The sequence below is a fragment of the Chinchilla lanigera genome, unplaced genomic scaffold (assembly GCF_000276665.1).
Source record: "Chinchilla lanigera isolate Chin_1 unplaced genomic scaffold, ChiLan1.0 scaffold00084, whole genome shotgun sequence".
Taxonomy (NCBI): Eukaryota; Metazoa; Chordata; class Mammalia; order Rodentia; family Chinchillidae; genus Chinchilla; species Chinchilla lanigera.
The window spans coordinates 7965210-7978190 of record NW_004955485.1 but is presented as its reverse complement, the minus strand read 5'-3'; the positions used below and the strand labels follow the sequence as shown (position 1 = coordinate 7978190).

At 57.7% G+C, this 12981-nt stretch overlaps 2 protein-coding genes across 5 annotated transcripts in view; one reads left to right on the top strand and one right to left on the bottom strand.

The window, feature by feature from the left end:
- Positions 1–969, top strand: part of Fbxl15 (F-box and leucine-rich repeat protein 15) — a gene marked incomplete in the record, with an annotated part of 2025 nt that extends 1056 nt beyond the window's left edge. The window contains 2 exon segments of the mRNA XM_013504083.1: positions 9–286; positions 684–969. Of these exon segments, the coding sequence (XP_013359537.1) occupies positions 9–286; positions 684–873 (468 nt within the window).
- A 148-nt stretch (positions 970–1117) lies between these two features.
- On the bottom strand, positions 1118–8802 carry Cuedc2 (CUE domain containing 2). Of its 4 annotated transcripts, none has more exons than XM_005403838.2 (9): positions 8673–8802; positions 2928–3014; positions 2497–2640; positions 2348–2409; positions 2129–2262; positions 1866–2045; positions 1681–1742; positions 1548–1608; positions 1118–1462 (listed from the first exon to the last, which is right to left on the bottom strand). In XM_005403838.2, exons 2-9 carry the CDS (start codon positions 2999–3001, stop codon positions 1316–1318), a joined length of 864 nt encoding a protein of 287 aa, XP_005403895.1. In that variant the 5' UTR covers positions 3002–3014; positions 8673–8802; the 3' UTR covers positions 1118–1315. The 4 variants fall into 4 exon arrangements, with proteins under 4 accessions (XP_005403895.1, XP_005403897.1, XP_005403894.1 ...); XM_005403840.2 differs by having other exon boundaries at positions 2129–2208; positions 8673–8800; XM_005403837.2 differs by having other exon boundaries at positions 2123–2262; positions 8673–8799.
- Between the last annotated feature and the right edge of the window lie 4179 nt (positions 8803–12981).

Sequence of the window (12981 nt, the reverse complement as noted above, 5' to 3'; positions counted from 1 at the left end):
GGCGCCTATCGCTCGCGCACTGCGACTGGGTGGACGGGCTGGCGCTGCGCGGCCTCGCGGACCGCTGCCCGGCCTTGGAGGAGCTGGACCTCACCGCCTGCCGCCAGCTCAAGGACGAGGCCATCGTGTACCTGGCGCGGCGGCGCGGCGCCGGCCTCCGCAGCCTCTCGCTGGCGGTCAACGCCAACGTGGGCGACACCTCGGTCCAGGAGCTGGCCCAGAACTGCCCTCGCCTGGAGCACCTCGACCTCACCGGCTGCCTCCGCGTCGGAAGCGACGGCATCAGGTGCCAGGGCCTGGGCGGCGGGGTGGGCGGGCTGCAGTTGGCAAAGGGCACCCCCTCTGCGCAGACGGGCCGCTAGGACTATCCGGGCCAGAGGGGCCGCGCTCCAAAACCGCGCCAGTGCGCACACACTGCTCGCTTCCGCATCGGCCTGGTTTCTCTTCAGCAAGGGGGACCTCTCCACCCTGGGCGCCCTGGGGCGCAGCGTCCCTCTTACAGCCCGGAAGGCCCCGGGTCCCTGGAGCGTTTGATCCCCATCCAGACCCTCTCCCCTGTCTGGAGGAAAAAACGTGCCCTAAGCTGCAGAGACCTGGGATTTGTTGGAGCCGGGGAGGTGGGGGGCGGGGTCCCGCCGAGGGAGCGCGAGCCCCAGCTCCAAGCCTCACCCCTCCTCCCACAGGACGCTGGCCGAGTATTGCCCCGCGCTGCGCTCGCTGCGGGTGCGGCACTGCCACCACGTGGCCGAGCCCAGCCTGAGCCGCTTGCGGAAACGGGGAGTGGACATCGACGTGGAGCCGCCGCTGCACCAGGCCCTGGTGCTCCTGCAGGACATGGCAGGCTTCGCGCCCTTTGTCAACCTGCAGGTCTGACTTCCTGTCGGGAGCCAGCTGAACTGTGGGGTGGGACCCGGCGCAGAACTGCAGGGAAATTGGACCGTAGGGGTCTCTGCTGCAAGGCCCGTGCCCTGTCCCACCCTGGAACCTCAAATAAAGACCTTTTTGCCCTCTTTTGCTTGGTGCTACCCAGTTAGAGACAGGGGATGTGAACCTGGGTTGCGAAGGACGGACAGGAATAGTATCCCATCCCTGAGCCAGAAATGACCAAAATGCAGAATGCACACACCTTCCTTGGCCTCCTTTACTGTGCCTGGGGAACAGCTCCAAGAGCAGGTTAACACCTGGAGCAAGGAAGTAGAGAACCGGATGGAGAAGAAAGAAGGACTGGGATAAGGGAGCCCCCTGGGGCTCCTTAGGCCTCCCACATGCCTGGGGGCCTGAGCCTAGCCGGCTCAGGCAGAGTCCAGTGAGGGCTTCAGTGGAAGCGGTACTTTCTTGCTGGTTTGAGGTTGATGTATGTGGCCTTCATCTCCTCGGCCTCAGGGTTCCGCATATCTTTGAATCGTTCCCCTTTGGTGCTCACTACCTGGTTGTCGATATAGCGGATCAGCTTCTTGGGGGCCTGTTGGGGAACCGAGGCGTGAGCAGTAGGAACCGGGTGCCATTCCCTCCCCACTGCACCTCCCCAGCTGCCCCAGCCTTCTTACCTCCTTGGGAGCCATGGGCCGGTGAACCTTCTGGTCCTCTGCACTGTCCACCATCATGTACCTGCCAAACCCGCTGGATGAAGCTCCTGCCGCCCCGAAGACTCCAGGCCCAGCCAGCCCAGCCCAGACTCACTTTTGCAGGATGAAGGACTTCAACTCATCCTTTTGCGGACCTCTAAGGCGCCTGGGCAGGTCCTGTGGAGGGACAGCTTAGTCTAGGTCTGATGGACCCAGAGGGGAAACAGACGGGGGAGGCAGGGCGGGGGCTTAACACTGAGGTGGAGTGCAGCCAGGCTGCGTTGGCGCTGGAGAGGGTACCTGACTGGGGCCGTCCCAGGCTGAAGGCCCCTCCTCCTTCCCCTCTACCAGCATCTGCACTGCCTCTTCCAAGTCCCCCCGAGCTTTGGTCAGCGCCCACTGGGCCTGCTGCACCGAACAGGTGGGGAACACCTCCAGGAGCATATCCACCCCTGGCAGCAACTCCTCGGTGCCAGCTGCCTGTGAGCACAAAGGTCGACAAGTTGGCAAGACACAGCACTTCCTCCTGCCCGGCCCCCAGGGTTGCCCATCAGTACCTTTACCGTGCCCTTGTCGTGGGTGTCCCCCGCCGCAACAGGAGAACTGGTCTCTTCTCTGAGCTTTTCAGGCCGCTGCAGGGGATCTGGGGAGATGGGTAACTGACCTTGGACACAAGAGCTTTGTGGCTGCAGGTTTTCTTAAAGAGTCAGAGAGGGCATCAGTTTTGCTGGAACCTCGGGAGGCGGTTATGAATCTCCGAAGCGCCACAGCCCCAGACTCACCTTTGTTCCTGGCATCACTGAGCCGCCCCGAGAGCTTTTGCATCATGTCCCCTACCGTGCCCCTGAAAGGACAAGGAAGGTGGTGAGAGGACCCTCCACCCATCCCCTACAACCAAGCAGCCCCTCCTTTTGACCCTGGCCAGGCCCACCTGGGGATGTGGGCGAAGCCAGGCACATAGGCCTCCATCATCTCAGTGAAGGCTTCCATGTCGAAGTTCTCCTCGGAAGGGCCGGAGGGGCCCAGGTCCTCCAGGACCCCAAGCACATAAGAGAAGATGACTTCATCCAGGCCACTGTAGGAACAACAGGCCCAGCCCTGGCTAGGCACTCCCACCTCGCCTGAGACCCCAGCCCTAGGTCTCATGAGGGTCCCTAAGTCAGACCTCAGTCCTTGAGGCCAGGGAGTACGCCCCTTCCCTCAGAGCTTTGGTTTTCCACCTGTCCAGCGAAGGCGGGCAGGGCCATTTCGGCGAGTCCACACCAGCCCTCGCCACATCGGGAACAGATCTGCCCATCCTCCCACCAGCCAGGGCCCACAGTACCGCTGGCAGCAGTGACAGTGCCCCGGCTCGGCCCCTACCTGACGTCAGCCTCTGGGAGATGTGTCTGCACAAAGGCAAGGAGGGCTGCGCTAACGATCCTCTCCAGCTCCATGCTTGCTCCTCGCCTGGAGGGACACAAGAGGGAGAATTGCCAGCCCGCTCTGCCTGCCCCACTCACCGGGCCTGGGGCAGCGGCTCCTCCTCCCCGCCTGTGACATCTGTTGATGCTGGTCCTCCCAGCGCAGCGGCTACCCCTCCACCGCCATCTGCACCGCCCCCAGCCCAAGACAGGACAGAGCACTGTCTGCAGAAGACACTGCCGCGCCCCACCCTCTATCCCATTCCCTGGCAGCAGAGCAGCCCAGACCCTCGGGGGAGAAGCCAAGGTCTTGGGGTCACATGCCTCCTGGCTGAGGAATCTTCTCACTGAGGGCACCACTTGGCCCTCACGTCCAACCACAAGGAGCCCCATTGTCCAGCCCCCAGGAGCAGGTGACCGTGCACAGCCCTTCTCCCACCACAGCAGGCCACCCACCCTCCGCACAAAGGGGCTTTTCTGGCTCTGTGGCCCAGATGGAAGGGGAAGCCTTTCGAGGAGTCTCCCCTCTGCCCCGTCCCTGCCCTTCCAGCAGCCAGGCGCTGCCAGGAGGATTTTCCAGCCCGCTTCCCCCGGCCTGCGGGGGCACCCGAGACCGGGCCCTTGCTCGCCTCATCAGCCCCTCCCTCCCCTCCTTGCTCTCCAGCCCTCTTCTCAGCCTTCTAGCTGGCCCTCAGACCTGTGAGTGTCTTCCTGCCTGATGCCCTCGGCTCTGGCTTTGACATCTTGGGTCTGTGTGCCAGTGTTAGCTCCCAGAGAGAGCTGCCCCGACATAAAGACCCCAGACAGGCATTCCCCACGCTAGTGCTCCTCATAATACAACCTGCTGATTCCCTACTGTCCATGTCCCCTGTAGAGGGCAAGCTCCAAAAGGTCAGGGACGCTGTCTCGGCCACTGGTAGAACCCCAGCCCCCAGGGAAACGTGTGCCCTTAGTGGGCGCTCAGTAACTGCTTCTTGACTTTTTTTTTTTTTTGGTCTTTTTGAGACAGGGTCTCGCTATGCAGTTCAGGCTGGCCTGGAGCTCACTCTGTAGCCCAGGCTGGTCTCGAACTCACAACAATACTCCTGCGTCAGCCTCTCTAGTGCTGGGATGACAGGCGTGCGCCTCCACGCCAAGCTGCTTGTTGACTTGTATGTATGTACGTATGTATTTATTTTCTGAGGCTATGTAGCCCAGGCTGGCCTTGAACTCACAGCGATCCTTCTGCCTCAGCCTCCTGGGTGTTGGGAAACCCGGCTTGATTGTTAACTTATTTCATCCCCATCTACACACTTCGGACCCTCAGAAGTCTGTCCTCAGGAGCCAGGAGTGCAGGGGTGGTGAGGAAGGCTCCAGACCGTGAGTGCAGTCGTCAGCTCATCACCTCAGGCACCTCGCTTTCCACACGCCCCAGCGCATCCGTGCCCAGCTCCGCTCCGCAGCTCCCGCTGCGCCCCGCGCCCCTAACCCGGCGGCCCAAACTGAAACTTGCCGATTATCCACAACTGTGCCTGCTCTCACCCGACCTGGGCCCAACCCACCAACTGTCACCTACTCCCTTGTTACTCCCGTTCCACCCTTTCTCGCTGCAGTCTCCCTTCTGTTCAGCGTCCCTACCACATTCTCCGGGGCGGGGCACCAGTTACTTTCTCAGGCTTTGGTCTAACCAGGTTGAGCCTTCTGAGCCGCCCGAAGAGGGCGCTACCTTTCAGCCCCTGAACGAAGGAGCCCTTCCTCGTGGTTGCACCTAACAGTCCCCAGTATTTCCAGCACATTCTCCAGGCTTCCTCTACCTCTCTGGCTGTCTCTTCCCTGGCTCCCTTTCTGTCTCCTTCTCTGCTGTCCCCGTCAGCCTCAAGGATACTGCTTCTCTCTCCTCACTGTCAGCCTCACTCTGCTCTGCAAGATCTCAGCTGGAAGTCAGGCGTGGAGGCACACACTTGTAATCACAGTACTCAGGAGGCTGAGGCAGGAGGATCACTGCAAATTCCAGTCCAGCTAGGCTACATAATGAGACCCTGTCTCAAAAAAAAACCAAAAAACAAAAAACAAAAAAAAGCCGGGCATGGTGATGCATGCCTGTAATCTCAGCACTCGGGAGGCTGAGGCAGGAGGATGGTTGCAAGTTTGAGATCAGCCTGGGGTACAAAGTGAGTTCAAGGCCAGCCTGAACTGCATAGCAAGACCCTGTCTCAAAAAGACAAAAAAAAAGTTCTCAACTGGGTCCACACCCCATGCACTAACTCTACGTCACCAAATGTCTGATCTTGCATGCCAGTCTCTTACTTTGAGCAACAAACTTATACCTCTACCTCCCAGACACTGCCATGTGGATGTCTAACAGGCATCCAACATTTAGCATGGCCCAAAGGATTCCAATATTTTACTCCTCCAGGGCCATCCCTCCACCCTTTTCTTTTCTTTTTTGTTTTGAGAGGGTCTCACTATATAGTTCATATGTAGCCCAAGCTGGCCTCAAACTTGCAAAGATCCTCCTGCCTCAGCCTCCTGAGCGCTAGCATTATAGGCATGCACTACCATGCCCGCAGGGCCATCTTCCCTAAATGCACGTATGGGCATGCAGCTATTCCTGCCATGGGTCTGGGAATTACCCTTGACACCATCCTGCCCTTGCCTTCCATAAGCCTCAACCATCCTCTTCTCCCAGCAAGTTTACTTTCCTACTTAACTCTGCTCCATTTCTGCCTGCAAGCACTTCCAAACCCTTCTCACCATCTTTCCTCTGGTGACCTACATGCCACACAAGAGCTGTATGACCTTTAAAAAAGGTTACATTTTTTTCCCCCTTAAAAATCTTTTTTTTGCAGTTCTGGTAATTGAACCCAGGGCCTTCTCACTGAGCTATCTTCTTCTCCCTTTTTAAATTTAAATTTTATTTTATTTTTGGTCTTTTTGAGACAGGATCTTGCTATGTAGTTCAGGCTGGCCTTGAACTCACTTTGTAGCCAAGGATGGCCTCCAATTCACAACAATGCTCCTGCCTCAGCCTCCCAAGTGCTGGGTCCATCCTCATCCTAAACCATGCCCTCTCTGGATCACTATCCTCTACCCTGGCTCGCTTTCAGTTCACAACATTCAAGCCTCTGTGCCTTTAGAATTGGTCTGGTTACTGCCATCTTTACACACACACACACACACACACACACACACACACACCATTGCAGACTGCTCTTTTCTTACTTCACAGGATCTTTCACAGCTATAACTAATGAATTATCTGGACAATGTTCAGTGTCTTTTCCAGGTGTTTCCTGAAGGCAGGGACTACACACCTGGTTTACTCAGCAATGCACATTCAGCATCCCCCAGGAGGCATTCTATTAATAGTTACCCCCCACCTCACAGATGAAGATGAAGCTGGGAGTCACCAGCGTTGATCCTGGCAGTCAAGAGCTCAGCCCAGGGCTGGGGAGATGGCTCAGTGGGAAACATCTGGCTGGCATGCAAGAGGCTCTGGGTTCCAGCACGGGTGGTGTAATGAGTTCAGGTCACCTGGTTCAGTGTCTATTCCAAGGACTACTCTGGGGCTAGGCTGCAGGATATCAAGGCCTCCATGTGAGCTGGGTCAGGTCTACCACCTATGATCACAGTTGCCTGGCCCCAAGGGGTAACACAGAATTGCTAGGAGACCAAAGGAGTCACTTTGGTTTTTTTTTTGTTTATTTGTTTGAGAGGGGCTTGCTATATAGTCCAGGCTGGCCCCAGACTTGCTGAGATCCCACTGCACCTGGCAGGCGTCATGTTTAAACGCAGGACTAAGGAAGCCTGGCCCACCAGGGTGATGCCTGCTTCCTGCTTCACAGCCTAGCCATGGGCCTGAGGAAGAACAGAACAGCTCAGCCCTGTGTGCCAGATCTCACCCTGCAGGTCCTTCAAGGAGGTAGCCGCTGCAGAGACCCTACACTTTGGCTGCTGTCAGTGGGTCTCGAACTCTGCAGCAAAGAGCAATGTCTAGAGAAGCTTCTCCAGGGTGTGTCTAAAGTTTGTTTTGTTTGCTTGCTTGTTTTGTTTTTTGTTTGTTTGTTCAGTACTAGGGATCAAGCCAAGGGCACTCTACCACTGAGCTACATCCTCAGTCCTTTTTATTTTTATTTTGATACCGAGTCTTGATAAATTGAGCAGGTTGTCTTTGAACTTGCAATCCTCCTGCCTCAGCCTTCCAGGTAACTGGGATTACAAAAATGTGCCACCATACCCGCCTCAATGCTCTGGAATTTTTCATTTTTTGTATTTTTTGTATTTTTCCAGTACCAGGAATCGAACTCACGACCTTGCGCTTGCCAGGCAGGCGCTGTGCCGCTGAGCTAAATCCCCAGCCCCAACTCTGGAATTTTTTTACCAAGGTCTGGGGGTGGAGAATTATTACTAGGAAACTCCACACTGTCCCCAGAGAGTCTATCCGGAGCTTTCCTGCTGACTTGTGTGCTAAGGGACCATCCTCTTCCTCTTCCTCTTCCTCTGGGACTGCCCGGGCTTCAAAGCTTACCACATCTCTTGTCTACCCTTCCCCACCTCGGCCTTCTTCAGCATGTCCTTCCTGCTCCTCCTGATATTCTACTCTCCATATTCCTTGACCTGGGGAAGATTTGGAATACTAAACTGGTTTCCTAAGATGCATCCTGAACAGGAAGGCTCCTCCAAAATAGGACATTATTTCCAGGACATCCAGATCTAGCCCACAGAACCCCATTCTTCCTTGGGAGCCCCAAATCAGGGACGACTTGGTGGTGCCTATGAAAGGCGACCATCACCCTGTCTTTATCGATTGTTTACCAAACACGATTCAAAGCACTTTACCTATATTACTTACCTACACCTCACAATAACCCTAAAATAGGGATACTATTATTATCCTCATTTTATCTGAAAGGAAATTGGGAGGTTAAATAATATGTCCAAGATCACAGAGCACGTTAATGGCCAAATCACACCCAGGTAGTCTGATCCCAGCAAATCACCACACCGCGTCTCACGACGCCAACGGAGCGGCCAGGTCTGTATTACGGTCCTCCCTGCGGGCATCCTGCCTACTAAGGGACCTTCGCGCACACCATTCTCCTTGCTCAGAACCTAGACGTTCTCTCTGCAGCCAGCCTACGCTATCCTCACTGCAGCTGAGAGCATGAGAGACCTCTGGGCAAGGTAGACCGAGGTGAGAAGCACCCCGCTGCTCCCTTGGGGGGTGTGCAGAGGAGCCGGTGCGTTAGAGTCCTGGGGAACCCGGGCGGGTGTGCGGGGAGCACCGAGGTCTTCACTGCTTCTCCCTGCTCCCGCGTCCTAGATCCACAACGAGACCCTCGGAAGATACCACTCTCCCCCGACCCTCACGACCGGCCTTAGGACGCCAAGGACACCGAGCGGAACACGAGGAGCGCGGGAGCGCGCCACCCAAAGTCAAGCGGGAGCATCAGCGCGGGAGGTGGCGCGCAGGAAGTAGCACTGGAAGCGCACACTGTTTCGACCTTCCGCGGGCGCCCGGAGGCGTCGGCCCGCGGCACAGGGATGCAGCGAGGGGACCCACGGCGACAGGCCTGAGCAAAGAGACGTGTCTTAGTACAGGCCACGGCGAGAATCAGACATAGGGTTCGGAGGGGGCCCCAGGGGGAACACATAGGACCGCTACCCCGGGTCAACGCTCTCCGCGACACTCCTAGCCCTGGGCTGGGGCTGGAAGGGGAATCACCTGCTCCGTTGGGCGCCGCCAGCGATTCGTAGTCCCGCGCGGAGAAGCTCCCATTACCCAGCCCCACCAACGAGATCAAAGGCGGGACCTAGAGAGGCTCCTTTCCAGCGACGCTGTGGTGGCCATCTTGGAGAAGGGCAGTTGCCCGTACAGGGGCGGAGTTTCTGTCGCCTTTCTCTAGCGTCCCGGGGCTTTGGACGGGCTCCCGTGGCGGCCATTTTTGTTGGGGGCGGGGAACGGTTCGAGAAGGTCTCTCCAGTGGCTAAATTCACAATGGGAGGGACAGTACTCCCGCTTTATTCCTTCTCGTTACCAAAGATGCAAAACCTTTCAGTCGCACCTTAGGGTCTTCCTGTCCCTCTTATACCCTCTCCTCCGGGATCTCTGCCCTGAAATCCTACAAATTTTTCTCTCGTTCCTCCATGTCTGTGTCGCCCTTCCACAGACCCCCACAGCTTGTTGGATCTCCTGGCTCGTACTGCAAGACCTCGTGTTCTTCCCCACATTTCAGCCTCTCTCCTTTTTTTTTTTTTTTTTTTTTTTTTTTTTTTGAGACAAGAGTCCCGCTCTGCAGTTCAGGCGGCCTTGAACTCACTATGTAGCCCAGGCTGGTCTCAAACTCCAAGGATCCTCTTGCCTCGGCCTCCACAGTGCTGGGATTAACCGTGCCCCATCACTCCCGGCTACTCAGTCAACTCTTAGGGGCCGACTTTCCTGGCTGCCAGTCCCTTTTGCATTGCCTTAACTGCCATCTCCCCAAGATTAGGGTGGGTCACAGCATGCTGGGAAGGAGGTGTGCACCAAGTGTCCAGGTTGAGGATCAACCTGAGCCCAGATCCCAGATCGCAGATCCGAGGGGCTGTGGACCTCACCCCGACCCCCAGGGCCCTCACGTCCCTGTGGGCAGAGCGGCTAATTTCGCGCCGGAGGGCTGTGCACCAGAACCAGGCAAGGCCTCAGCCTTTCTCTTCGTTCCTGCTGCCTCAGCTTCCCTGTGGGGAGCCGTACCATCCCTTCCTGCGAACCCAAAAGTCGTCATAAGAGAAAGTTAACCCACTACGGGCAGCAGCGAGGAGCCCATTTTCAGTCCTGGACCCACAGTCCCAGGGGAAATTCCATCTTCTCTCCTCTAGGACAGAGGCAGGGCCAAGACCTGGAGGAAGGGATTACCGCCCCCTCGGCCCCTTGCCCCGCGGCACAGCCCCCATCGCACCCAGCGGGCCCTCTGGCTTCAGAAAGTGGGTTGTTGACGGCTCGGGGAAGCAGGCAGGAAAGAGGGAAAGAAGGACACAGTTGGCTTCTCCCACAAGAGGCTGGCCGCTGCTGCCAGCCTGGAGCTGCTGGAGTTAATGAGGGGTGGCACACTGGCAGCCACTTTGAACTCGGCAGTCCCTGGGAAGAGGGTGCAGGACGCCGATGGCCCCAGGCCTCTGCGGGCCTCCCTCGCGGCCTCCTGCCCTGCCCGTCCGCGGCACAATACCAGTGACTGCTCACTGCCCTCCCGCCGCCCCGGAACTTGCAGGTTTCCTGCGCGAAGCTGCCCCAGTTGCGGCCAAGGCCCCTGCCTCATCCCACACGCTGTCCCCTTGCTGCTCCAAACGCCGTCTCTGGCTGTGTGTAGTGAGGCACCAGAAAGCACCCCGAGCGGTTAAGGGAAGGTGGGCGGGAAGCCCTCAGGCGGAGCCCCGCGCTCGCCGTCCCAGCCCGAGCCTCCTTCTGCGCGTCAGGGCTCAGGTTTGGGGCTGAGAGACCCAGGTCGGGGAAGCAGAGGGCGCAGCAGAGACAGCACAGACGCAGATGTTGTGGTGGGCAGTCTGGGAACCCCAACCCTTCTCAGGGTTCCAGGGCTGGCCTCCCCTCCTTGGTAGAGCATGCCCTGCCCACCCTCCTGGTGCTGCTTGGAGCCGCATGCCAGGGGTGGGCAATGCGGTGCTGTTCTCCCCGTCCCTCAGAGGTCTTTTTTTTTTTTTTTTTTTTTTGGTCTTTTTGAGACAGGGTCTCGTTATGCAGTTGAGCCTGGCCTTGAGCTCACTTTGTAGCCCAGGCTGGTCTCGAACTTGCAACGATCCTTCTGCCTCAGCCTCCCCAGTGCTGGGATTGCAGGTGTGCGCCACCACGCCCGGCTGCCTCAGAGGCCTTCTGCAGCTGGCGTCTGGGAGCTGGGGTCAGGCTCCCCGAGGGAGCCCTGGGAGCCGGTGCTGACGCTGACCCGCACAGCGGCTCTCCTCCACCTTGCTTCAGAGTGAGGGCCTGGGCCTGGATTCAGCCTCGGAGCAGCTGTTGGGGGCACGGAGAGAGAGAGAACCAGCAAGCTGACCTCAAGGGGCGAGAGGGGCACAGAGAGCTGAGATGAGGCAGGGGCCCCTTGGGAGAACAGGGGCTCCGCTCTGGCTTGGGGTCGGGAAGGGCTTTGCACGAGGCTCCTGCCCTTCACCTTCCTCCTTTCTCAGAAGAGCCAGCGGGGCGGGGGCTTTTTAAGGAGCTGCAAAGTCGCCCTTGCCCTTGCCCTCGCCCTCGCCGACGGCAGGAGCAGGAGCAGGAGCAGGAGCAGGAGCAGGAGCAGGAGCAGGAGGAGCAGGAGCAGGAGCAGGAGCAGGAGCAGGAGCAGGAGCAGGAGGAGCAGGAGCAGGAGCAGGAGCAGGAGCAGGAGCAGGAGCGCTGCTGCAGAGCCGGCGCCCAAGCCGCAGCCCAGGCTCCCCGGGGGAGTGCTGCCCCTTCCCTAGATTCAGCAGGGCGGGCCTACAGCTGCCGGCCGGTTTGGCTGTCCCTGTGCAGGGACCCTCCGTTCCACTCTCCAGAAAATGAAAGTGTGTTTCAGGGGCATCTTTCTTCTCACCTCAGCTTTCCCAAACATAAGACCGAGTGGGAGATGTTCAGGGAGCCCTAACTCCTGGCCTCCTACCCTGAGGACCTCCCTTGGGCCAGGAAGGCCCTGGGTCCACAGGGAGATGCCCTCCTCACCGATGTACTCCAAGTCTTCCCTCCAGCCCACGTCCGGCCCACTGGCACACTTCCGGGCAGGAGATGACAGGACCGAGGGTGCAGTACCCGTGCGGGCAGCATTCTGCCGGCAGCCTGTCTCCTTGGTACCCACTCCGCTCCAGCTGGAATCTGGGCACCCTGTCCACTCCCTGGCGGCGGCCCCTCTGCAGCTCCAAGCTCCGTGTGCCCTGGGGGAGGAAGGGCCCTGAGATCTCTGGGTGAGGCTCCATCTGGACCTCCCGTTGCTCATTTTGGGAATGGGGAGAACTCAGAAGGGAGCACGGCGGAGCGGTCTGGGCGAGGGTGCTCTGGCCACCTGGCTCGGAGAACTGAATTCCATAGGCTGTGAGCTCTAGCAAATGCCCTAGGGACTCAGTTCTGGGGCCGAGCCGTGCTGTGTGGGCCATGCTCAGGCTGTAGGGAAGCTGCAGCCACCCATCCTACCCACTGGGCGAGTCTTCTAACGACTTTTGACATGGGCTGCCCCTCTGCCCACTGGCTCTCCAGATCTCTTCCTCCGCATGGCCTCCACTGAGCTTCCAAGCCTAATCTTCTGCAGCTGCTGCTTCCTCTCCTGCTGCCCTGCGTTCACTCTGTCTGCCCTTCCTCGGCTCTGACAGGGACACCTCTTCCCCAACATCGGTTGGAATCCTTCAGTCCTTCGGATCCTCTGAGACGCCTGTTTAAGAAGCCTTGAACTCACTATGTTGCCCAGGTTGGCCTTGAGAGTTTGGTGATCCTCCTGCCTCAGCCTCCTGAGTCTAAGAAGTCTCTTTCTTCTTTTTTTTTTTCAGAGAATACTTTATTAATTTCTGTATTCAAACCCACATAGATAAGACCTTACATGTTTAATACAGTACATTACCCCCATACAAATGGAAAAAAATTAAGTTCAACGTTTCTAGACCAATATGGCTGTTGATTTCTGTACAATGTTGACTCAACACGGTAGGGATCACTTTTTCCAAAGCTGACAGTGCAAGAGGCATCTTTCAACTCCCCAACAGTGGGACTGGTCCATGAGCCCTGCGGTCGTCCTCCCCAGTGTTCGGCACACAGTAGTTGCTCAGTAAACGTTCTTGCCCTTCGTTGAATGTGTCTCATGTGAAAGACCCTTTGACTTAGAGGTTAAAGCCAATCAGGTATATCCTCCATACTGTCTTGGTATGTAACCTTTGGTAAGTTGTTAGCTTCCTCTGTAAGTGAAAAACAGTGATTATGTCCATATCAAAGTTTGAGACTGGGCATAATGGTGTATACCTTTGATCCCAGCACTCAGGAGGCTGAGGCACGAGGATCACTGCGAGTTCAAGGCCAGCCTGGGCTG

What these genes read in the sequence shown, in the direction of transcription:
- Cuedc2 (XM_005403837.2), bottom strand. Translation starts at nt 3,001, where the DNA reads ATGGAGCTGGAGAGGATCGTTAGCGCAGCCCTCCTTGCCTTTGTGCAG. An exon ending in GGCTTCGCCCACATCCCCAG is followed by an intron (nt 2,410 to 2,496) that starts GTGGGCCTGGCC and finishes TTGTCCTTTCAG; the next exon opens with GGGCACGGTAGGGGACATGA. An exon ending in CCTGGGACGGCCCCAGTCAG is followed by an intron (nt 1,743 to 1,865) that starts GTACCCTCTCCA and finishes GTCCCTCCACAG; the next exon opens with GACCTGCCCAGGCGCCTTAG.